The 26642-nt window shown below is 42.6% G+C and overlaps 1 protein-coding gene across 1 annotated transcript; it reads right to left on the bottom strand.

Moving 5' to 3' along the window:
- Positions 1–17149: 17149 nt before the first annotated feature.
- On the bottom strand, positions 17150–26606 carry exoc5 (exocyst complex component 5). The gene is made up of 18 exons (XM_018690138.2): positions 26414–26606; positions 25953–26047; positions 24232–24379; positions 23921–24115; positions 22434–22498; positions 22175–22203; positions 21939–22048; positions 21730–21774; positions 21504–21644; positions 21339–21421; positions 21036–21245; positions 20785–20932; positions 20558–20666; positions 19652–19772; positions 19436–19522; positions 19187–19295; positions 18768–18983; positions 17150–18372 (listed from the first exon to the last, which is right to left on the bottom strand). Exons 1-18 carry the CDS (start codon positions 26438–26440, stop codon positions 18184–18186), a joined length of 2127 nt encoding a protein of 708 aa, XP_018545654.1. The 5' UTR covers positions 26441–26606; the 3' UTR covers positions 17150–18183.
- Between the last annotated feature and the right edge of the window lie 36 nt (positions 26607–26642).

The raw sequence follows: 26642 nt of genomic DNA, 5'->3' as shown, positions 1-26642 counted from the left end.
CACTGAATGATGGAATACCTATTAGATGAAAAGTGTCCCATCTCACTGATAGGATTTCAGTTAGCCTGGTTCAGACCTCTTGATCTCTGCCCACAACTCAGATTTGTTGTGTCCAGTGATGTCTGTTGCCACCAGTTGATTGGAGAAATAGTCAGCCAATCACAGCTTTGCAGGTGAGGTTGAGAATAGGGATGTTATCTTCCTACAAAGTTAGATACTACTTGAGTGAAAAAAGGCTACATTTCACTGTGCACCTAGCTATTGTTAACATAGTTTCCGTGTTGACTGAAACTGCAGTGGGATGGATATGTCACTTGCTACCGATTGGTTTGGGAAAAACTCATTAAGACGCCACCTTAAAATAAGAAACTAGCATGAACACGACATCAGAGTGAATGAATGAATTGGAGCGAAATGGCAGGTTTCAGAATCTTTGCCAAAGAGCAATGAAGCTGCTCATAGTGGCCCCACACTGTACTAAGACACTTTACGTCTGTTTTTCCCTTTAATTTGTCACCCATCTGTTGTGTCGCTGCTGTGAGATGCTCCCTGTGTGCAAACTTACAACTTTTATGTCTGCCTACTGCTGGACCGTCTGGCTGACCACACTCAGCTATTGTCACATGAGCCGTGGTCTGAAGAAGCCGGTGCCCCCCCATCCCTCTCTGTTCCTCTCCGTCCCCCTCCCCACACCCCTTAATCCTGCTTAATTTGAGTGCAAAGAAATTCACATGTGCCAGTAAGAACATTTACAGAGTACACTGCCTCCATTTTCCTCCCTAAAATAAAACTAGAGCTTAAGCACTAAGCTTTATTGATCTTACAACTTGATAGTGTGATTAAGGGGGAAGATGGTGCCTCTAAAAAAAAAGTGCACACTTTTAGATTACAGGCTACGCTACACCGCTTTTAATTGGCAATTCATTAGCATTGCAGCAGAACCTTGGCAGGGTATTTCAGCATGGACACCTCCCTGTCTTGATGCTTGTGTGTAAATGTGTGTATGAAGTGTTACGCCTTTTAGTGCAGGGAAGAAGAAAAGAAAGGTACAGAATTGCATGCCACTTTGTTTACCCCTCCAAAACAGTTTGAAGCTTCTTAAAAGGATAATCTGTAGAGGTGGCTCTAACTCTGGCTGCCATCACCGCCACTTACCAGCCATCACAGGGGAGGAGTGGATCTTTTTTGTGTGTTTTTATGTATGAGTGAGAGAAAGAAACAGAGAGGGAGAGAGAGGAGGGAGTAAGGGAGCCTGTGGGCCAGAGAGATGCAGATTTGTCCCAATGGAGATTTGAACACCTCCATACTGTGGGTGGGCAGACACATAGAGAGACACAGAGCTAAGGGGCTGCACGGCCACCCGGTAGGAGAAACTCTACACCCCAGCAATGGTAGGCATTAGTTCAGCACCAGCTCTTTGGCTCACACACACACACACAGACACACACACACACACACACAGACAAACCCAAAGGCTGCAGAAGTAGCAGCTTTGATCACAGAATCACTGGCAGTGATGACATGAACATATCTACCAGTTCCATTTAACCTACTTCCTCTAAATCACAAAAACTCAAAATCTTTTTTTTTTTTCCTTTCAAAATCAAATCAGTTCAAGTTTCAAGTTTCGTCCAGTGAGGTTCCATTTCTATTTAAAAAGACAAAATACCATTCAGCATTTGTCTATAAATGTCATTTTGGAACTAAAACTTCATATATTAGATGCACTGACACATCAAACAAAAGCAAAACCCTCACCAAGAAACAAGCAAAAACTGTTCCATATTTTCCTAAGATTTTGTACACATTAAGCCAAAAGGTAAGAAACACGAGACGAAAAATCCTCAGCTGACAATGGCACTACCTCATTGTTTGTGATACTGAATGTAATGTCTCAGATCTCACTGGCATCTTCCTCTGGCAGCCTCACTCGCTTTTCCTTTTTGTATTTTCATTGTGGATTGTTGTTTACTGGCTTCAGTGTTTGTTATATCAGTTGCCTCTCTTTCCTCAAAACACCTACTCATTTGAGGACTGATTCATTCCGGGCTAATTCATATTCCCAAGGGATTAGAGACATCTAATTTGGTGATATTTCTGTCATGCACACTTTGGATGTAGTATTCAAACAGTCTTCCCCTCCCCCTTTGCCACGAGCACAAAAACACAAAAAAACAAATACAGTGCAACACACAGTGCAGTTATCTTGCTTGCCAAGCTAAGTATCTTCTCATGTGCTTGAAAGACTCTCGGTTCATGTCTTTATTGGACATCTACGTTGTTGGTGTGTGCGGCAGATAAGGGTTCAAAACAGGGACGGGAATAAGAAAAAAAAAGTCTCAGAAACATAGAGATAAGTATTTCTAAAATGAAATCAGGGTGTAGAGGCACATTGGAGCACACATGTGCTAATGGATCCAGATAATGGGGACAAACAGAGAGGCTGAAAGATTTGGACAAGGCCCCAAACTATGCAATAAACAGATTAGATCAGATTAAATATATAATTCAGTGTTCCCACCACAAACCTACTGTACACACAGTTAATTCAGTGTATTTGGATGCTCACTAATGCCTCCTACATGCAGAAACCTCCCATTGCCATTAAAGGAACGATAAGAAGATCAGACAGGTGTATGAAAGTGAAAAAAATTAAAAATGGACAGGGTGAGTTTCACACACTGAAGATTTGAAATCAGTGTCTTTCACAGACAGTGTTGTTCACAAAATTTAATTTGTTAATTCAAAGGATATCTACACATCAAACATTTGGATATTATGTGACCTATTATTATTATCATTAAAATCCTTTAAAATCCAAATACCCTTCAGGTGTAGCTGAGCTGAGTCAAAACAGCTGGACTAGTTTTGATCGTTGTACATCATTTGACAGAATTAGACAAAATTTGGACATGAAAGTTTCATAGACTATTGACTGCTGAACTGCTAGACTGAGGAGTAAATATATATTTAAGACTTGTTTTTAGGTGTAAAGGAGAAAGAAGTGTGTCCCTTTTCCTTCTCATCTGTAGCAGCACCCCTGAAGATTTTATTGGGGGTATGAGTACGTTTATCTAGTTCAACCTCCACAGCCCTTAGGGTGTAAAACTAAAACAAACATTTGATGTATCAACATATTCACTTCCCGTTCTGTCAATGGAGCAGCTCCAGGCTATGCATCAAAGTAACATCACAAATCAGAGTTGTATTTTTCAGAGAATTGTTTATTTTCACAAATTCACAGCAAACTGTCCGCAGGCGCAGGAAGCGGTTTGTGTTGAGCTTTCAGGTTTAAAGCTCCCACCCTGCAGACAGTGACTTCCAGATTCCTCGAGCCACAAGTGTTGATGCAGTTTCTCCCCAGTGTGTCCTGTTTTTTTGGTTTTTTTTTCAGAGGGTGGCATGACAGTGATGGATAGCTGTAAGCTCGGTACCAATAAGAGCCTCCAGAGTGGTCGATTTGGGGCCCACGGCTCCAGTGGATGGGCCCTCCAGGAGACCCACTCTAAATTAAATCCTCTGAGGCTGCCAGGCTACTATGACGCTTTCCCTGTGCCCCACGCCCATTCTCGACTGCTGCCTCCAGCCAGCCTCACTTTTGTTCCCCCAAGAACAAGTTTTTCCTCCTTAATTAATTCAACAAAAAGTAATTAAACCTTTGCATTTTGCCGACATGCCTTGTCTGCCCCCACCCTCAGGAGACACAAAGAAAAGGTAGGATGGAGAGAGGGGGCGCAAGAAATTAAGAACACTCAGTGCCAAATGACCGTCGGAAGCAAAACAATATTAGCCCCCTGAGTTAGTGGCCAGGACTCATAATAAAGGAATAACAAGACCGGGCATAGAGCTGAGATGAATGCTCTGCGGTGGTAGTGCAGGTTGTATTGTTCGGCGGGGAGGTGGAGGCTGCTGAGGTGGACGGCCCCAGCCACAGAGCCCGCTCTTAATTTGCTGAGTGATGTAAGTCCTCAGGGGTGCGTGTTGTTTGGCCCTGAGGGGTAATAATGTACTTGGCAACTTCTCCTCATCTCCCCTTGCATTCAGCACTTTATGTGGAAATTTAGGAAGAAAAAAAAAGATGTTTCTGCTTTAGCTGCTTTAGCACAGAGTGTCTCCAATGGTTCAATTTGAGGCTTAGTTACCTGAGACAGAATAGAGGTTTTTTTCAGCTTAAGTACATGAAAACACACAGTTCTAACTTTCTCCTCTGGCAATTATGAATATATATATAATTTCAACATCAGTGGCACAGTCTTCCTCATTATGATCTATGATCTAATGCTAAATGTCATTTTTATTGTTGAAAACACACATCATTTGTCCTACACATACAGTTGTCATACAGTATAAAGATATATTAAGGGAGGACTGGAGTTAATGTTGCTACAAAACCCAGTTTTTAACAGTGATTGACAAGTATTTTGTCTAATTTTGAGACATTTAATATTGTTTGTCATAGTAATGACACCACAACCACTACAGCTGTTAACTATTATAGTGTCAATAATACTCACAAAGAAGAATCTCAAAAAGAAGTACTAGTAGCAGTAAGAAGCTCTTTGGATAAATAACAATAATACTCAACTTGACATTATGTCAGAAAATAAATAGTGGAAATTAGCTCCATTTTGACCAGCTTACTCATTAATACATCCATAAGAATAATCCTATAAGATGGTATATAATTATACAACACTCACAGGACCATTTTTTTGCTTAATGTTCTTTTACTTTAAATACTTCAAGTAAATTTAGCTAATGGTACTTTTGTACTTAAGGGACATTATAATGCAGTAATTGTGTACCACTACAAAGGTTTGTGTTTTCCAGCTGCAACTGAGAGTTTGTTTGTAGTAATCCACAGTATACATGTTCACGTTTAGACCCTTGTAGTAATTACCTCAGTTTCAGTGGGACGCATGATCCACATCAGTACTTAACATGCATTCTCAGCATTTCAGCTCCATATGGCAAACACTCATCAAGTATATTTGCTGTCTAAATACAAAGCTTTACAATTAAACGAGAATAGTGATGGTCATTCTGAACTGAACTCTGGAGGTTATAAATGATTCATGGCCTGTGTACTGGGTGTGGTCCGGAGATGTCTTGATGGTTTGTCAAGTAAAGAGTAAAGTTGGTTAAGCCGTTGTCTTTGAACTATGATGTTGGGTCAGACAGCCAAAGCAGATATTTGCCCAGCAAATATTTTAATCCCCAACTAATCACTTGGTGAGTCCAGTGGGTGGAGGTTTGGGGTTGTGGGGGTTGAGGGCTGTGGGGGGGGCTGCCACGGTGGCCTGGCACATTCTTCCTGTCAGTAACACGCCCTTTTTTCCAAGGGGATTGTGGGAAGAGTCAAACAGGGTGACCTCCGGAGCAAGCCACTGGATGGCAGGAGGCGTTGACTCAGGTCCTGTAGAAAGGCCACGTGGGTGCGTGCATGTGGCACCCACATCCATGCAGGCACTTACAAATCCACCAAACCCGTGAACAAATGCCTGTAATTAATAAGAGATATGACTCCATTTGTCATTGATCTAAATGTGAAATCTGAGGTATAAATGAACATTGTGAGCGAGCGTCTCTTTCATCTTCAGCATAAAGAATCTGCCCTCTAGAAGCCCCTCTCTTTCTGCAGTTTGGATTACATTTCCTTTGAGTGAAAATGCTGTGCATGCACTGCTCACTCTAAACATTTTTTCCACTGATGCAGAGGAACACACTCTCTCACACTGTGGCACTCCAGAATCCTCAGCCGTTCGGTGACTCTTGGCATTTGCTTATTATCAGAATATTCTTAATCATAGTGGAGACAGTGCCAGTGGAGAGAGCGAGCCGAGAGAGACACGTCAAAACATCTTCAACCGTAAAGGACCAGACAGCAAGCGTGATGGGCAAATTAGTCAGAGGCGCTGCCTAAATGGATGGCGAGGGCACAGGGGGAGAGATAGGGAGTACGAGTGTGTGTGGAAATCAGCGAGGGAGCAGAAAACAGAAAGAGAGAAAGAGAGGAACCTTCTCCATTTCACCATTCAGCGGTGCCTCCTATTCCCGAAGCACTTCGCCAGATCACAACCCACTAACTGATAGAGAAATAAATTAAGGAAAGGCTGCTCAAATAGATATGATTCTGAAGGAGATTTAAGGAGTGGAACTGATTGTGCATGTCTGATTCCTGCGCTTCAGAGTCCTCACCCGGGGGGCTTGGCTTTCAAAGCTGAGTGACTTGCGCAGAGAAACACTCCATTAACAAAGTTCAGCTCTCCTCTGAGCCCCCCTCCTCTGTCCCCCCCCCTGCCCTCCTCTCTCCCCCCACCACAGAAGACCTCTCCCAGGCAGCACAGCTCCTTTTTCTTCTAATGATGTTTCAGGGTGCTGTGCCTTAATAAACAGGAAGAATGTACATAAGAGAGCAAGCCCCAGGCCTGGTTAGAGTATTAAAGGATAATTCCAGTTTATTACATCTTGGGTTGTATTCTTCTAGTTTTGTCCATTATTTTTGTCGCTTACGATAACATTGTACTCATCAAGTTAATTGCTGAGATCTTGGAACATGCCAACATCATCATAGAATAACGTTGTTAAGGCATTAGATTACCTAAACTAAGAAAGCACTGCTCTGATCCAACAAGTCCCCCAACCTAAATGACCACATGGGTTGCTTGACCCATAGAAGTGTATCAATGGCCAGCAGATCTTTGTGTCGTCATGGTAACAATAATGAACACACTGTGAAGGTATAGATATTGTTTGGTTAGGTTTAGGCACAAAATTTACTTGGTTAGGTTAAGAAAAGATCATTGTTTGAGTTGAAAACCACTTTCCTTTGGTGACCAATCTTTTGGTATATCTTTAATATTAGAGGACTGCTGTTGTCATGGTTACAAAAATAAACACACTGTTAAGGGTGTCGAATGATCATCGTTAAAAGATATTACTTTGGCTCAGTTTTACACCTTAAACGAACAGTGGTCTCCAGTGTAATAAAATGAGCTTCTTTGTACAGTTTCATTGGAGTGGCATCTGTGCCGATATTGACTTTATTGAAAGATCTACATTAAAAACAGTTTATTCATCAGCTGGGTCTGGGGCTATATAAATAAAATAGGACAACTAGACTTCTGTGTGCATATTTAAAGTAAGTACAAAAGTTGAAACAGGAAGTCTCCAAACTGTGATGGATGTTCAGATAGTTTGGTCAATAAGTTCGGCATTTACCTTTATTATTAGCTAAACTATATATTTGCATTCTTAAATTGTGGTAAAGGGATTAACTTCAGCTGAGGCAGTTCAGAGAGAGACAGAGGTGCATTGAGCAGGCAGCATGGAGGAGAGCAGTAGCTCGGGTCCCGAGTCCCAGGATTAGAGTCATGGGACTAGGCAGAGGCAGGACCATTACCTCTGAGTGGAAAGGCTCAAACCCAGTGACTCCTTCTCAGATCAGATGGAGAGGAAAAGACTCAGAGCAAGAAGAGAGAGAGAAAAAGAAGTAGAGAGGGATGGAAGGAGGGGGTACACATCCGAGAAGAGGATTGCAGAAGTGCCGAGCAATTAGGTGTGGTGGGATGGGGAAGATGTGTTTTTACGGTCAGAGAAGAGTCTTGTGATCATTTTGAAAGAATGTGTTCATAATCTTTATGGAGAGGTTACTGTAGTGAGAATGATTGTGGTAATGGAGGTCAGCTTCTGGCTGAGGAGCCTGGATGGGCCATCGCCACTAAACTTCATTTAACATTAGTCCATCTGAAGCCATCTGATACGGGCCCCTCCAAAAAACCTGCTCATAAATCCCTGTATTATTCCAGCAGGGCTGTTATCACCTGAATGTGTTGCAACTGTATCACTCAGCTCATGTCTTCGACTGAGCTCTTGACCATTAACCTCCTTTAACTTGTCAATATGGCATTGGAAATATTTGACTTTTTTTTTTCTTTGCATGGGCGAGAGGAAGAAGAAGTAGAAGCTAGGTGAGTGTGGATAATTGAGCAGTCTGCAGGCATGGAGCCCAGAGATAAGTGAAAGAGTCAGAAATTGAGTGTGATGCTGAGGCGAGGGCCGGGCCCTTTATTTGATGGAGAAAAGAGGAAACGGGAAAAAGGAGAGGAGGATGTCTCTGAGGAGGAGAGATAGACAGCAGTGGAGCGAGGGACTCAGAGACATAGAAGGGGAAAGATATGGATGGCAGGCAGCAATTACTGAGACTGAGGCTCAATGTGAACACTGCCAAGTGTGTGTGTGTGTGTGTGTGTGTGTGTGACAGTATGCAGGGAAGAGAGAGGCACAGAGCGAGAGGGGGGAAGAGGCAGAGGGAGGATTGAGATCTCTGCCTGCCTGGGCCCCTGCTGACTCTCATACAGGCAGATCACAGGCTCATCATGTCAGCTCTGTTTGTGGAAATCCTCCCTCATCAAATGACAAATTTGCTACACGTTTACCTTTATCAGATCTGGGAAGAGAGGCAGAGGAGATGAACGAGGGGAAAGGGGTGTGTGTGTGTGTATGTGTGTGTATATGTGTATGTGTGTGTAAGTGCCTCTCTCTGTCGCCGCTACTGTCGAGGGGCCAATTACTTGCTCCTCCGAGAGCAACTCTGCCATCTCAGGCCTTTCATTCAGCCACCCTCCTCCTCCCCCTCCTCCTCCTCCTCCTCCTCCTCCTCCTCTTCCTCCTCCGAAACATCTGTCTCTGAATATGCAATGAGCGTGTCAAAGAGAATACACCCACATCCTGCACAAAGCTAATATTTGCTAACATCAAACCTGTCTGTTCTGCCTCTAGTGTCCCTGTACGCCGCTGGAGCAGGATGCCACCGGTGCTGCTGGGAACCTCTCCCCCTCCTGCTGTAAGATTACTGGCCTTGTTACTGACACCATGCCTCGCTGCCCTCCTCCTTCTCCTCCTCTTCTTCCCCTCCGCCTCCCCTTTGGCCATCCTCCTCTTATCACCCAGCCTTCCCCTTCCTTATCTTCTTCTTCCTCCATTAAGACTTAATTAACTGGACTTGGGCCTCATCAGCCTTCTTGAATAAACATCAATATTGACCAGAGTTTTGCATGTCAGCTTAGGCTATCTGGATTTTTATGGATCTTGGATGATGAGTGCATTTAACCTGTCTTTACTTACAGGTCTTAAAAAAGAAAATATTCAGTATCTTGTGGTTTTATTGGCTTAATCGTCTACTTTGAGGAGAATCCTAAAATCAACAGACAGATATGATTGTATTATATCTGTAGATTTCCATGAAAAACGAGGGTATTTAAGAGTCATCTTCACGTCTAGATGTTTCGGTTACACTGACTCTGTGGTTATTTATTTTATTTATTAGTTTATTTAACAAGGACTGTTAAATAACCAGCTGAACAGTTGACACAGACCATGTCTGTGTGTATGAATAAGCACATGACTGTGAATACACTGGCATGTATGTGAGAGTGTTTGTCAGACTGTGAGTAAGTGGATCCATTGAAAATTTATTGTGTGTTCATATATTTGTTGTTCTTGAAGCCGCTGTTTTGCTTGTGTTTAAACACAGACCGTTGATCCATAACAAGTGATAAGAATACATGGACACTGAAGTTTGTTCAGCTTGGTTTCTGTGTCATAAACTGTTGAACATGACTCTGGAAGGACCATTCTCGGCTCAGATGGATGTCATAGTGCTGCACTGGGCACTATATGTTTTTTACGCCAATAATTGCCTGAGCCCCAGACAGTCCCATTCCCCATGTTTGATTTTAATTATTCAGATCAATTGGATCAACTGTTGCAAAGGAAGTGCATGTTTTTATCCTGTTACTGTTTAAATGGCAGATTGAAGCTGGTTAATGTTGCCTCGTTTTTTTACGCAATCACCCAAAAGACTAGCAAGATTAGCCTTGTTATGTTGCTGTGGTAGGCCAGTTTGTAATGTGGCTTTATTGATAACCAGCACTAAGCAAAAAACTGAACAAACATAAACAATCAAACCAAAAAACCAGAAGAAATGAATATCCGCATCCTGGAATTGAAAACCAAATACCTACCCAATGAACCAATATCTGAATAGTTTAATATTTGGATTCAGTCTATAGATGGTAAAGGTCTTTTTTTCTTCCATGCATTCTTCTTCCTTTGCCAAATCTTGGCACCTACATCCATACTGCCAACCAACCAATCAACACTGCCAACCAATCAACACACTCTCAAGTGACATCATTTGAGGCGATATAGCAGACTTTACATAGCTCAGAGAAAAGCTTTATACAATTTTTTTTATTAAGCAGTAGTGCAATCAAGACTATGCACAGACTGTGATATGTAAAATAGTCTTCATAAAATATCACATTTAAAGCTGCTTGGAAAGTAAAGATTCTGCCTCAAGTGTTACCTCTGAAGACTCCAGCTCCTCTTGATCAACCCTATTGATCACAATCACAGATACCTCCACCCTCAATATATCAGTACATGCACCTCGCCACTGACAGAGATAGAGAATGTGCTGGTTTCTATCTAGTTTTCTAGCGTAAAAACTTGATTTTTATTAGGAACTGTGGGTGTCTAGGATCCCTCCTCCTGACCTTTAATTTTGCTTTTGGAGATTTCGGGAACCAACACTTCAGAGAGAGCAGAGAATAACGAGTTGGAGAGGAGCTGTTTCGACAGGAGACACACTCTACACTGTCTCTGTCTCTCCCGACTGATGAAGATTAAAGAGACAGAAACAGAGGGAGAGAGATTATAGGAGAGCAGAGATTGACTGCGAAAGAATGAGAAAGAGAGAGAGACAGAGAGGGTGAAAGGGGGAGGGAGGAAGAGAGCATGGATGATAGCAGGCTATGTGAGAAAGAGAGTGAGAGAAGGGGAACATTTGCATAATGTCCTCCACCACAGTAAGTCCCTGAGGCTAGCCATGCTGGATAACAGAGGACCAATACTCTTAATTCAATCTCTTTATTTTTCTAATACTTCATAAATTAATAATTCGTCCCCATTCCACCCCCAGCCACCCCCTCTCGTCCGCAAACCACCGTGAGCGTCGAGCTGAGCTGCCTAAGTTTGTAACTTTAACCCAAGAAATTGATGTGAGCAGGCCTTGAGGCAGACCTGCTAATGAATGGATAGAGAGAGAAAGAAGAAAGTTAAAAGATGGTCTTTTATAAAGTAATTTAAGAAAATCCTGTTAGCTGGATCAAGTACAAGAGTATAATTTCTCAAAATGGGAAAAAGAGGAGCTTTCGCGCCTCTCCCGCACACTTAATAACAAAATTAAGGAGGTAAAAAGATAAAGAGAGGGAATCAATTAGGCCAGGGCTGGTAAACAGTGCTAATTGTAGGGAGGGTGGGATGGCTCATGGAGGTGGGATGATGGGGTGCGATGCTCAAGTGCTCGCACCCTCGGGCCGATCTAATCTCATGCCACCTCCCACACTGACATCCTGGATGAGAACTGGACTGGGCGAGGCCAGAGGGGGAAACTCAGGCCAGGTAGACACACACACACACACACACACTCACAACTCTGTCCATTCACCTGCCCTCATAGTCATGCTAGATTTATTGTCAAAGAATGAGAAGAGTTTTCTCGTGAGGCATGAATTCAATTTATCCAGTCATTCCCAAATGACTCTCATGTATTATTTGCTTTTGTGTAACTCATGATCAAAAATATATTACAACATTACATTTTCTCTGCTTAATCTCAGTTTCTTCTCCTCTATTTTTTCCACCAGTCTGCCTGCTCTGCTGTAGCCTTCATTCACTACACTACTCCTCAGGTTCGTGATGACACGATCAGTCCCCTATGGTGGAGGTATGGAGAGACACCCATCATGTAGACAGCCTGTTAACCAGGCACTAAACACACTGGAGATAAGAGGAGATTATCAGACTGTTATTGTTCCAAAGGGGAGTCCTCTGTCACAGAGACCTGGCCAGGCTCAGTCAGTCAGAGAGAAAAGAAGGAGGAATGAATGGATGGAAGGTACAATATGTGGTGGTGGTGGTGATTACTTAGGGGGAAGAGGATCCCTCACTATCTCTTCCTTCTACTGTGAGCATAACCTTGGTAGCGTCGCCTCAGGGAGGCAAAATCAGATAAATTTCAAAATACGTTTGACATTTGTTTTGAAAATGACAGCACTGCTATTAGAATATTTTAAGCATGGATTGATGTGTGCCTGTAAATGTGAGCGTTTAATGCAATCTTTTGTTAAATCATAAGGTTTAACCCTTTAACATAAAGTTTTCTGTTGCCCCTTAATGTTGTTAAAATCATTTGACATATATACAGATCCTGAATCTAACTTTTTATTTACACTACATATATCACTACACAATAAGTCTACATATTATATATAATGCTTTCACATATATGTTTTTGTATGATTGTAGCATTTCATCACATTGAAATATTTTACATATTTTACCATTTTATACACTTTAATCAAATAAGGCCCATTAATGTATTTGGTATCATTATAAACTTTCGGATGTTTAATGACAATTTAAGTCACTTGCTGCTTGCTAAAAATATACTGAATCATATTATTATTTATCATTAGTAATTGTAATTGCATCTCACACCCTGCATCTAGATAATGTGATCTGAGAATATATGATTTTAATTCCTTATCAAATAATTGGTTCTGATTTTTTTAACGTAATAACAGAAAAATAAAAGATAGAATTGCAAGTAATATCATTTCAAATTCATTCTCAGGATTGTTATACTGCAATTAAACTACAGATAAAAAGTGGTAGAATTTAGCATTTATATATATTTGCTCATTATTAAAATGACTTTATGTAATACTATACATTATCCATAAGTCTAAAAGACAGGCAACATATAATTAATTATAACGAATGCAAATGATGATGAAATACTAGAAATAAAAATGAATATTCAGTGGTAGATTATATCTGAGGATAAAATAAATGCATCTTACCTTATATATTGTTATAATTTGTATCTTTACCTTGCCTTTAGATGTGACCCTTTTGACCTTTTATCCAATGTTTCACTTGTGTTCCACTTCCTCAGTAGATAAAAGCGAGGATGAATGGTCTCTGTGGGCATAGCAAACACTGAGCATTATTTGATTCAGACTCCCCTGGGTGTTATGACTGGGAAATAATTGTACGTATTTGTATTTGTTTCTTTTTCACTGTGGTGTGCTCTGGGTAATTCTTAATACCTTCTAGAGATTATACGGTAACTCCCAAACTCCCATGATTATAATTAAGCCTGACTTGGTTATAAAATGAGCAAATAGCAATTTAGTTTTGCATCGTGTGAGGGAGCATCTCTGTGTGTTCCTCTGTGTTCTTGCCTCTCCATACATCTTTACATTTCTGAATATAGACTTGTGACTGTGCTTGAGAGTTTGAATATGCACATGCATTGTGTGTGTGTGTGACTGTGTGTCAGGGGAAAGTGCTGCAGAGGGAAAGGCATATATACAGGAAGGGTTGGTTAGGCAGAGACTGCTATCATCTTCCTTCTGGCAAAAAAAGAAGAAGAAAAAAACACAAACATTCCCCCATCCATTCTCTTTCTCCTCCTTATTCTCTATCTTGCACTCACTCTCTTCGGCTTTCTCCCTCTCTCTTTCTGTATCACTTACAAAGGCAGCCGTTTCCTCCAAAATGAGGCCACGTACGGAAGGTATGCAAATGAAATCATTGCTCGTGGATTAGAATGGGACACCATATACCCTAAATCATGATTGTCAATCATGGCTGGGGATTAAGGGATATGGGCTCACAGACCTAAAAAAGCAACATTTCCCCCCTCAGGCAGATCCCCATTGTGAGGAGCTCTGAGGAAGAGAGGGCTCCACAGGGGAGGAGAGCAACACTGGAGCACTAGTGCCCCCTTCTGTCTGATGTTCACCGCACCATTTCATCATCAAACACCAGCCAGTCTGAACAGAAATAGAGGCTGGCACACGCAAGCCTATTCATTTACATTCAATGTAGCCACAGGCAAAAAGCTTGATTAGACAAATGCACATGCTTTGGTGATGCAGTGTTTCATCTTCAGTGGAGGAGAGAGAGACCTCATTTGTTTCTCTGGCATATGTGCAGGCTTGGTTCAACATCAGTGGGTTAGGAGGGCCATAGGCCTTACAAATGTAACAGATGTTTGTTTGCCCTATGACTGAATGTGTTAAGCACTGAAGTCCCTCAACCATCAGAATCAATTTGTTTTTTATACTGTCACTGTGTGATTTTAATATGTAGTGTATACTGTATGCATTTTCATGTGTACTGTACTTGTACTACATGTGCCAAATTGTCAGTCAGTGGTATATGATGTGTGTATTTAAGCATGCATCCATGTATTGTATATTATTTTACAATAGAAAGAGAGGAAATTACTTCTATTCATATTTCTAATACCAATAATAAAACTACAACTATTAATAATACATAATATTATAATTAGTACATTACAAAGTACTAATATCTTATTAAATGAACTTAATGTGTTGAAATCAAGAGTCCTACTTCATATTTAGGAATAAGTGCAGCTTCTCACACAGAGACATGTTTAGTGGATTGTGTGTGCAGACCCTGGAGCCCTCAGCTAGAGTGCCAGTCTGTTCCTGTGGAGCAGTCAACCAGACAAACCCAGCCAAGAGAGAGCAAGGCACAGGCACCGGGCCAGGAAATAGCACTGGAAAACACTCCAGTATGGCAGAGAATTAATAGTGTTTTTATAGCAGAGAAGGCGTGGGGTGGGTGGAGGGTGGAAAAAAAAAAGCACAAGCACACTAGTTTAGCGTCATCAAAAGGACGGCAGTATACGATTGCAGGAATCAAGGGAGACTTTTGTGATAATGAGAAAAGTGAGCAAAGGAGAGGAGTTGGCACCATTCACATCCTGCACAGTGCAGCTCCCGGCTGCCCAAGACTGAAGGTGGTGCGGCACCTGTGCCATTTTGGCCCCGGCATCGTATGGGCAGGAGGTCAAGGCCAGGGCAACATCTGCACCACATCAGAGAGCCTGGCTGTGTGCCCACGCCGTCAAAGTCTCTCACAGAGAAATCCTAAAGAATAGATTTGAAAATAACCACAAAGTGCTTTTTGTGGATATCCAGTTTATACAACATTTTCAACTCAACTGCTCAGTATCATTCTCATGATTTGCAAAGTGGAGTTTCTTAAAGTTGAACTTATTAATAGCTGTGACACTGATCACATCTGTTGCATGATTTATAAACTTAGAATTTTGTTGTGTTTGGAAATTGTTAAGAGCCAGCGACGGCAACCTGCATGTGAAACACAGATAATGTGACCTGTATGAGGCCATCACACTCAGTGCAGTGTGTGTGGTAAAAAAATTACCTAATTTCAAACAGGAGGGGATCCTTAATACCGTCCCCAGTCCTGCCACAGCGAGACCACCTGAGTCATCTTTCTGATGGCGGGTAAAATAAACCGCCGAAATTGATATGAGCCGCCAGCACACTAAAGAGCAAATCATTATGCATCATTAGGTGAAGATTTAGTTTAAACGTGTTTAGCAGGAATTAAGCAAAGCTGTTGTTGACATGGATTGACTGCTGTAATGCTTTATTGTCAGTGCTCCAGGAGGCAGAGGGAGGGCCGGCCTATTTGGGGTAGCAGTGATGCGCCGAAAGCAAGGATTTATGGGATGTTGGGAGGACTGGCTGGTTGTTGCGGGAAAAAGAGTGGACAAACAGGGAAAGTATGGCTGATGATTTGGCAGATGAAATCATCAGCAGTGAAAAAGGGGTAAACAAATAAAAGCTTCTGTGGTCAGGGGAGAAGAGAGGATTCAGCTGCATGATTTTGAATTTTGAATCTTAACCTGAATAGTTCTTACAGATGCCTGAATCTGTACATAAGAAGTTGGTATTTAAATCTAAAGATCAGGTGTTATGTGGTCTTAATAGCAGATATCTTCAAAACATTTGGGTTGTGGCCTCGTTGTAGTAAAACTGTATTTACTAGAGTTACTGTGGATAATTTTAACTTCAAAAATTCACCTGCTTAAAAAAAAAACACTTACTCTGACATGTTGTATCTTCTTGTTCTAGGGTTTAAAAAGGCACTGCACAGAGCAAAGAGCATCACATTACAGATTGATACTGTAGGTGTGTTGATAGGGGTCATGTTACAGTTACTAATTCAAGGCTAAACACTGTGATATTAGGAAACGTATCTGAATGACTGGTGTAAATACAGTATACAGCAGGTGCTTAGTGAGTGGTGTTGGTTTTTCTAGAATTATGTACAGCAGGAAAAAAGCCTCAACAAGAAGCAGAATCAAAAGTAGAACATGAGCAACTTGTCCACGGTCAGTTCAACCACGGACAACTTTCCCTCTCCTTTCTCGACGTCCCCCCCCCCCCTGTGTTTGTATGTGTTGGCGTCTTTATGTGTCTGAATGTGTATGCGAGAGCCGCTCAAACTGACGAGTACGAGAGGACAGTCTTATCCAGCTCTCCAGTGTTGACAGTATTACTAATCCCCTCCACCTGCTCAAACACCCACCCCAAAAACACATCCCTCCCCCTCTTCCATGTGCCTGTGTCGGGAGTCCCTGGGGCCAGGCTGTGCCTCTGCCTTCGTCTCCACACCAGTTATCGTCCCTGGCCCGGCTCTGCTCCCCCAACCCCTTCCCGCGCCACGTACATTAATCGCCGCAAAAACAAATAGTTTTCAAATGTTTGGAAAAGACCCACTGTTTGCATCAGGGCCTAACAAAATAATTTTTACAAGCTATCCAGTTGTGATTAGGGCTGAGAGAATTGAATTTATGTGGCATTGATAATATTAATATTAGCCTAATTAATTATGTTGTTTGAACTTGCACAGCACTGTGTGTACCTTCTACACAACACTAACCAGCCGGAGCTGGAACTGAGCTCTCAGGCGTCTCTATCTCCCCAGCTCTCCCCCAGTCCATGACTACAGCACACAATTCATCAACTCGTAGATATCTAATCCCCTCTGGCTCCGCTCACTTCCTGAAGTCTAAGAAAGAACTTTACTCTGGTGGCAAGAATTCCCATGAATACTTGATGACTTCTATAGAAAGGAAGACTGTTTCATCTCTTTGAAAGTGACATTCGAGAGAGGAACTTTTGATTCACAGCTCCACATTTATGAAGGATATTCAGAGGAGGGACGATAATAAAATGCAACATCTTTTTAATGAGTCACTAATTAAGGTAAACAGCAGTACAGAGGGAGCAGCTTTGCTTAGGAGACAGTTTCAGGCATCAGGGACATGATCTGTCTTCTTTCTTAGTGCAGAAGACAGTGACTGTGAACCTCTGATAAGCCCTGTGTGAAGAAGTCCCCTCTAGTTTGTTTCCTTAATCAGCAGAGGTCAACATTTCAATGTCCCCTGACCCAGAAACACTGCAGATCCAGTCAACAATGCCTTTGGGCTGTGCTCCACTGGATGAGCAAGTGTTGATCTGTGCAATTACAGTGACACATATTCAGTGACCCATCACACCAGTCATCTGATCCTAAGATGGGACCACCCAAATCTCCAGAGAGGGTCTCAGACCTGTTCATAGCTCAGATCACAGTTCTCTGTGATGGCCTCTTAACCTTTGCTTTGTTGTCAGAGCCCGGAGGTTAGAGAGGTGGTCATGTGTTTCTCTCTTAGCCAGACAGAGCTCTATCTCATGCTTGGCCGGGCTGTCTCTGTTGTCTACAGTTCATTACAAAGGGAAGCTGTTCCCAACAGACAGTGCTACCGCAGGCCTGATGTTTGACTTTACAGCGTGATTGTGGACAGTTTCCCTTTACAGCAGCTTTAGGGTCTAGTGCAGCCACAGAATTTATATATTTGGCACAATCAAAAACTTTTTTACATAAGCACAGAATTCAATGTTGTCCATTTACCTATAACATATCAGAAATCTTAGCCATGTGGATTGGTGATGGATTATTGTAATTAAAAACAAATGAAATCTTAAGTCAATAGATATTTAAATTTCTTCAGCTTGAGAAATAAATTGGTAAAATGCACATTTCCCACATTCAAGGAGCAGTGGCCTTCGTCTCCATGATGTACAAAACGATCCCAGTAAAGTCTGTACTCTGGGGCCAGACCGATGCGTTCTCTGAAACAGGGATGGGTATCTTCAAGGTGCATCATCTCATCAAAGCATGGGTTACTGGACGGAGGGCAGCCAAGTGTTGAATCAGTCATTAACTGAAGTGTCGGCCCAGTCTGGCTGAACGGTAGTCCACTCTGAGCTGGACGAAGGCGTGCAGGAGGTTCCGGTCCAGATTGGTGAGCTGCTCACCTGAACAGACCTGCTTAAGGTTGTCAGGGGCAACCACCAGGAGGTTACAGAGGGCGTGGAGTGTGTCGAAGAGCTGCAGCACCAGAGGGACCTGGAGGACAGAGTCACAAAAACACAACTTTCAAGTTACTGCGAGTAAATAATATCTCTGTAATATCTCTGTACCTTCAGTGCTTGAAAAACACACTTTTGCCATCCTTTAGACATTTAGACTTCAGATGTTAAGAGGATTAGTTGATTAACTGATTAGCTGATCAACAGAAAATTAATTTTTTATAACCTACTGATAATGTTATTTATCAAATAAAAATGTTTGTGGCTTCTAGGGATCCCAGGTGAAAATTTGCAGCTTTTCCATATCATATAATTACAATTATTATCCAGTTTGGTCCTGTAAGAGTTCCTGTCATGGCAGAGTGTTTGTAGGAATAGTCATGTTTTTGCCCTGTGACCGGTGTATCCTGGACCTATGCCCCCTCCGCTCACCCTGAAGTCCTTGGCGCATCTTCGGTATTCAGCCACGTCGCAGATGGCCAGCATGCCTCCCATCGAGCTGTAGCTGTACTGCTGTAGGTGCTCGTGGATGAGCCGGTGGAAACGCACGCCCAGCTCTGTCAGCACTGTGTCCACATTTTTCCCATCCATGGACTTCCGCACGTGCTCCACCTGCCGACTGACGTAGGCGCATACCTTGGAGCAGGCCTGCCGGGCAGGAATACACACAGGGAAACGTGAGGGAGATGCTGACAAAACAACTGACAAAAACCAAAGGCACACTCAAAAACTAGTTTTTGTTTAGTCTAAGAACAAACAAGACAGACAGATGCACTTGATTTGCAAATTGCATTTGCTGCTTTGTTTAATTTTGCATGTGAGCTCAGAGGCAGAGGCCTCATATCTCTTACCGTAGTGTACTGGATCATGACGTTGTTCTCGTCCTCGGGCCTGAAGTCAGTCTTCTTCTGCTCTGTTGCCAAGATGTGCTTCATTTGCCCCACCATGCAGTTTAGTGTTCTGTGCGTGACAGAAAAAGAGATATGAAAATGTCTTATTTTAAAGTCCATCTGTTGCTCCATTAAGGGTTTTAGCTGTAAGTGAAAGATAAAACACATCTTGCGTGACAGTAGATTTCCGCCTGTTTCAAACATACTGACCTGTCAATTCCTGTGTCCAGTTTCACTTCCATCTGTTCTATCACCTCTTTCTTCTTGTGCAGGCACTCTGCCAATTTTGGAGATGAGCTGGCGAAAGATTTTAAAAGACATAATCAGAGGACTCCCTTTCATCTAAAAATGATGTGTCTATGAGAGGCATGAGGCATATAATAACTAAATACGGTGGAGAACATATGATTTTAACCCTTAACTGACCTTATTAGAGGCATCAGCTGGTCATTAAACTGCTTGTCAAACAAGTGGAAGATAGAGTTTGCCTGTTGAACCACATCCAGGAAGTACAGGTTGGCATTCTTGGCATCTGATGAGGGAATCGCTGTAGATCAAAGAGAGAGAAAGAGAACATCAGGACAATGAACCACAAGGCAGGTGAAAGGATAAATCAATATGATTCACAAAGAGCAGAAAGCTGCCGCTGCCTGTTCTTTATGGGTTGACGTTAAAGAAATACAATGCATGAAACAGAGACTCTCATTCGCAGTAATACTCTGCTGCAGCATGAAACAGTGAGGAGAAAGTAATCAAACCATGGGGACAACAGTGTTACATTTCTTTAATGCAGAATGTAACTCATGAATCGACCACTGGGAGATACCAAATACATGTTTAGTTCCACTGCAGCTGCCTGAAAATGATAAGCTGCCAGCCACATACAGAATGTAAAGAAACACCAGTCACACAACCTGCGTCACAGTGAGGTAACTTGGATATTTTTCTCTGTTTTTTTTTAACAATTGCTAACTGCCACAAAATGTGTTGGTTACAGCACTGAATGGTGTCCATACCAACAAGCTTCATCTGTTTCCTGACAAAGTGAAAAGCAATACAAAGTACTAGGCCCACGTAGCTAACTGCAAAAACTGATGTGACACCAGGTGCTTTCCTTCAGGCGTAAAAGGCAAAACAAGTGTGGCAGCATCACTGATTTGGATGTGGCCTGAAGTCACCTTTGTGAGCTGTATCCCTCTAAGGATCCAGCCCCTGGGTTGGAACAGCAGTGCAGCAGTAGTTTTTGGATTTATGCTCTTGTCAGCAGGACAGAGCAGCAACATGTAGACAGCATGTAGACATTATAGCTATAATGAGCTTAGTTGACTGTACCTGAGAGGCCGATCTCCAGGGCGTAGTCAATGTGTTCTACACACAGATGTTCAACCAGCAGCAGGAAAATTGAGAAGGCGTTCTTGGGCAGGTCGGAGGGATCTGAAAGCTGTGTCATCCCAAACAGAAATAAAGATGACGCATGATTCTTTTAAAGCTGCTGTTCTCAAAAAGACTTAATTGCTTAACACCCCTCCTCTAAGCTAAGCAAAACAGAGTGGCCTCACCTTGTGGCATCTCTCAAAGGCGTGGCGTGTCTCCTGCAGCAGGTTGACAACCAGCTCAGGAGAAAGGAAGGTCTCCCCATGAGTGTCAATGCTGGGGCCTAGGGGAAGGTTGGTGCGCTGTCTGATACGCTCCTTCAACTCTTGAATACTGTAGAAGGATGTAGATTGAGATTATTATTATTATCAGTATTTTTTAAGTGATCTAATCCTATCTGACATTTTATAAAACTAACTGAGAACCAGAGTCTGACCTGCCAGTGCCAATTGGACGTTTCTGGTGGTTCTTGGAGTCATAGTATCGCTGCAGAATCATGGCACCTCGAGTGCGAAGGTATTCCCTCTCCATGTCAATGTAACTTTCCAGGTAGGAGGAGAAGATGCTCTTTATCAGCTTGGACAGGAAAGTGTGCTTGTCCGAGCCCAGGTTGAACTCTGTTAGCTTAGTGGCCAACGTTGTGGTCCTGGAGGATGTGTAAAGAAAGGTGTGTAAAGATGTAAGCATGAAGGTTACTGTTGAGACAGGAATTGGATAGAAAGGCGAACATGTTAATTACCTGGTGTAAAGGTCATAGAGGTTCTTGAGGTACTGTTCCACATCAGAGTGTCGAGTCTCATCCAGTTTTTCCTTAACATGGGCCTGCAGAAACAAAGTTGGTCAAATATAACATGACAGATGAGGCATGTTTACATAACACTAAGCTAATGAGAAATAGAAATACCTGCAATTTGTTCTCAAAGATGTTCTGGATGAGTTTGGCCATGACAGTCTCTGGGCTGCTGAAGACCTCGCCCACCTGCTTGTTGACCCTCTGGCAGAGGACTGCAGTGTCCTCAAACACATCATTCCTCATGTAGGCCCCCTAGGGAGACAGTAAATGGTTAAGCCAGAGTCTGTGGATATTACTGGACTTCAAAAACTGAAATAGATCAAGTTTTTACACTCACTTCCTGACACTGTTTGATATACACGTCCACACAATGTGCATAGCCCTAGAACAAAAAAACACAGGAGTTACTTTATACTGAGGGAGAATTAGTACAGAACAATATGTATAAATCAAATGACCATTTCAATTATCTCACTCAAGACTAAATATTATATGAAATGTATACCAAAATCAAAGGTAGACAACAAAATGATTCTTCCAGGTCACCTTGAAATGTAACAGAACTGCTGCAACCTCCCGCATACGTCCAATCTCACCCCTGCGCTGGGCAGCAGTGAACTCCTGGATCAACTGCCGCTCCAGGTCATGATACTTACCTGGGATAGAAAAAGCAAAGACATGCAGACATAACATTGTAATGTGTAGCTGACTTTTATTGTAATTTTCAATAGGGGTTTTGCAGTGCAGATAAAAGTGCATAATGAGTTTTGTCACAAACTTACTAGCAATTTTTGCCTTGACATCTGCAAATCTGTTAAAGAAAAACATAATAAATCATCAAGGAAACAATTACAAATAACATCCCTAAGTAAATGTATGTGTTATTCCTAGAAAACAGACACTGAATTTAAATGCCTTAAATACTTTATATGTTCTGCGATGAGCTTACACTGTGAGGAATAGTCGACATCACTAATACACCACCCTCCCCTTGTTTGACAGTGCTCTTGTCTAAAGCTGCCTCCAGGATGCCTGACTCACCTGTCGAATGGCAGCTCCTGGGCAATGAGATGCAGCTTCTGAATGATATCAGCAGCCTCCTTAATCTGAAGGAGAGAGAGAGAAAGTGAGTGTGTGTGTGTGTCTGAGAGAGAGAGAGAGAGAGAGAGAGAGAGAGAGAGAGATGTCAGGTGAGGGGAAAAAGAGAGAGAGCACGACAGAATCATGAGAGGTGGACATCCAAAGCGGGCAGGCCGCCGGCAGTGTCTCCACTTGGGGGATCATCATCTTAGAGCAGCCCTCCTCCACCTCCCCGTGTTGGACAGGGAGCTGATAACAGACAGGCTGCGCTCACCTGGGCATCAGCAGCAGCAACAGCAGCAGTCCTGACTTAGCAGCACATCCAACTCTTTATTGGCATGCCTTTTCTGAATGGGCTGTAATCCCACAGGAGTCTAAATCGCCTTCAATAATCTGTCCGGCCAGGGATATCTGTCTAAAAAAAGGGGACCCTGTCGAGAGCCCCCCTCCCCCCGCCCCTCCTGACATACATGCTGGCTGAAAAAGCCCCAGACCTACGAAAGGCCCGCCGTCCGCAACTCCTCTGTTCCCGCAGATGCCTGCCTCAGCTAACATCATTACTCTGCTCCCGTGAGGAGGATCCAGCCTTTCTGCTCGGCGAAGGTTTTCTAAGTATCTGTCCCCCAGCTAAGATTAGCTAAATCCCATGTAAGTAATGTAGCCGTCTCCCTGCAGTCAGGGTTTAGCAGCACTTGTCTCCACGCTGGCGGCCCAGCCCTCCCTTTCAGAAGGATTAGCAAAGCCACCCCCCTTCAGCTATTCACTTGCAGCTTTCCTCTTTCCCCCTCGTCTGGAGGTATGCTCAGGAAAAGGAATCTGGCCAGATATTTCTGCATGCCTCTCCAGAAAACTAGCTCCATCTCCAGCTCTCGTCTCTGGGATTGACCCCAAGACTCACTGCTCTGCATCCACTAATGATGTTCCTACTAACAGGAATTAATCTAAAGTATTCCCAGTCTCTCCTCACTCACAAAACTGCAGAATCCAACTTTCAGGGGTCACTTGTCTAACATCAGCATGGCCTCTGTGTAGGCAGGGACTATGTCAAAGTGTGCACCTCATCTCCCAGCATCCATGTTATCGCCGCCCTAACACGTACCATCATGCCACAAGCTCTTTGCCGCTGTAATGCGACACAAAGCTGAGGACCAACTAAATTCTTGCTCACAGACAACCTACTGTAAATGCAATTAGGGTTGACATGAGCATGTTGACATCCATGCGAGTCAATCAGCCAGCTATTGTCAGACAGCAAATGACAGTTTATTAATCCAAATTAGCCAAGGGATCCAACTAAAGGGATAAACTTGACAAATTAATATGGATGGTTTACCTCCTAATCCTGTTCATTCTCACCTCCAGCAGTATCACAGCGGGGGTACTCGTCAATGGTCACACACGCATACCTCCACTGAAGTGAATGGGAGGAACATGTGCGGCACGCTCACCTTGTCTGGGTTATTGAAGACGTCGCTGCGCAGGTCTCCATCCAAGAACTCATTGAAGTAGGTCATCAGACGCTGAGCCTCCACAGCCCTCTGCCGTGGTGTGTTCACCCCCTCCAGCTGGTCACCAAGGTGACAAACCTTGGTGGCCACATAGCTGATATGCTCGTCGAGCTCTTGGAAATGCTGAAAGGCCACCTGAATTGAAACAGAGCAGTAAAGATGAAGTAATTCTGTGATGTGACTAGTATGAAGAATATTTTAAAGCTCAACGATGGTGGGTGTCACTGGTTTTATCTGACCATACAACACACCTGGTTGCTTCTCTGCAAGTCTTGCACTTTGTGGGCAAATTCCTTGGCTTCACGATGACACTGATGCTCAAGCTTCTCCACCCGCCGCTGGATCTTCTCATCCAGTTGCTTCAGCTCCTCTATGTGGTTCTCAAACTCCTCCAACAGCCTATCACAGAGGAGAGAATGTATGTAGATCCAGAACTTCACACTAATCCCCAACAAACACCAGGTAAAACACACAAATATGGCTCTTATTCTTGAGGAGTAATTGCAGACCGCAAGGTTAAATCTGTCCCACTGACCTCACACTTATAGTTAATAGTTACAGAATAGTACCGGATGCTTAATTCCTGGGTCCCCAGACTTAAGAAGCTCTGAGAACTAGCAGCTTCGTCAGCTGCATTTTAAGTGTCATCAGGACTGCAGAGCAAATGTTCTAAGTCAGCACCACATTTCACAGAGTAGGAAACATCCCAAAATGATGAGTGTATAATCTCTTGACTAATTCCCTCAGCACTGGCTACAGCTTAAAGACATCTCCCATCCCTTCCCAATAGACACTCATTCCCTGGCTGGTGACTCACAGTATGGTGGCCTCCAAAGATATGTTGTCTCTGACTCCTTGCTAAGAGCTTCCAAGGAGGTGGTGGCAACAGTTTTGTGAAGGAAGTAGATAAGGCAGGACGGATCTACAGTACAGTTAAACTGTTATGGCATTTTTGCTTACGAGACGTAACTCGGTCCCCAAGTGTAAACACAACAACAAGCAGTGAAAGTACCATGAAAGAAATTCTTAGACATAGATATTTCCTGTTTTTCTCCAAACCCAACCATCAAAAACATTAAATTAGCAGAGGAGACCAAGATGAGCTTTCATAAGTGTAAAAGGACTAACTCAGTCTCACTCTGAGTATTAAGCAAGTTGACTGCCAGTTGTAAATGAAGAAATCATAATCTGTATTACAAGATTTTCAATATTATATCTAATTGTTTTCCAGTAAATTTCCTGGCACCAAATTCAGAAGAGGCATGTTTGCACCTAATCCCTTCAAGAGCTGCCACCAAATACAATAAATGACCATAAAAATAAAAAAAAAGAGGCTTTTTGGAAGCTTTAAGAAAGAGTGGAAGAACACATGCACAACATTTCCTGGTTTATTAGTATTGCATGACTTGACAGATAGTGGAAAAAATACCTTTAGGACAGTTTCTAATCAACTTCAGTGAAAATCTGAAGAGATGGGGCATGAGTTACATTGAGGAACACACCAGGAGGACAGTATGAAGTTGTATTAAGATGTTACATGTTATGGAGATGATCACAATGTGGGAGGACCAGGAGTAGAAAAGCTGTACTGCATTCATATAAGTTACAATATTACAAATGTATGAATGAAGCATCTCTTTGAGAGCTGGGTTTGTCATTGACATATTCATATTTATTTGAAATTTACGTACAAGAAAATACATCTTTATGGTTGCAACAGAGTTTAAACAGTATCTATTGTTTATTTTGATTGTGCAAAAAACACTCTCAACTGGGTAACAATGATGTGTTGTGTACAAATTCATATGGGAGTGCAAAAATGTATCTGGTAGGCAGGTGACAGATTGGAAGTGATGCTGTCACCAAAGTAAAGGATAAAACCTGCAAATTCCACTGACCTACTGCCTTATACTGAGGGGAATTTGAGATCACAAATGTTGCTGCTAATGTGAATAAGAAGCTCCTGCTGTACCTTTTGGGGTCAAATGCTTCAGCTCCTCCTTTGGATCCTCCTCCAGGAGTCCTCCATGCCAACCTTTCAATGTACTCATCTGCATCAAAGGGTTCCTGGGAGGGAGGGAGAGTCATGAGTGTACTGATGGTTATCTCCAAATACAATCAGCAAAACACTTAAGTTAATAATATGATGGCATAAGCACACAAACTGGGATAACTAATAAAATGTTAACGCTACAGCTAATAACATTTCCATTTCCATTTCCTCTAATTGTAAAACTCTTAACATAAACAGTATTGGTCATATTTTTCCTCTAGTTTTTACGACATGCAGCCAACATCTTCCCAGCTGTTTGAGTGATAATTAATCTTTAATTACATACTGAGATGAGGAATAAAGACGGTACCGTTAAGCTACCGTTAACGATAGTTAGCAACCTAGCTAACTGGACAGCTAACACAGCTCCGGTCATTTACCTCGAACAGCTGAGCAGTTGTCGCCATGTTCAAGATTCAGTCGGCGGCGAAATGAAATGCAATTTAGGAGAAGGAGCTCAGAGTCGGCCGTACCGCCGACTTCCACATCGATTTGCTGATTTGGAACAGTTTTGCCCTTTGTTGACAGCTAGCTGGTTAGCGAACCAGCTTCCTGTATGGGAGAGCAGGGTGGGGATAGCAGCTTGCAAGTGCGCAAGCGCGGATGTCG

This window comes from Lates calcarifer, linkage group LG19 (assembly GCF_001640805.2).
Source record: "Lates calcarifer isolate ASB-BC8 linkage group LG19, TLL_Latcal_v3, whole genome shotgun sequence".
NCBI classification, from domain to species: Eukaryota; Metazoa; Chordata; class Actinopteri; family Centropomidae; genus Lates; species Lates calcarifer.
The sequence above is the reverse complement of the archived record's forward strand: the minus strand, read 5'-3'. Positions and strand labels throughout refer to the sequence as shown.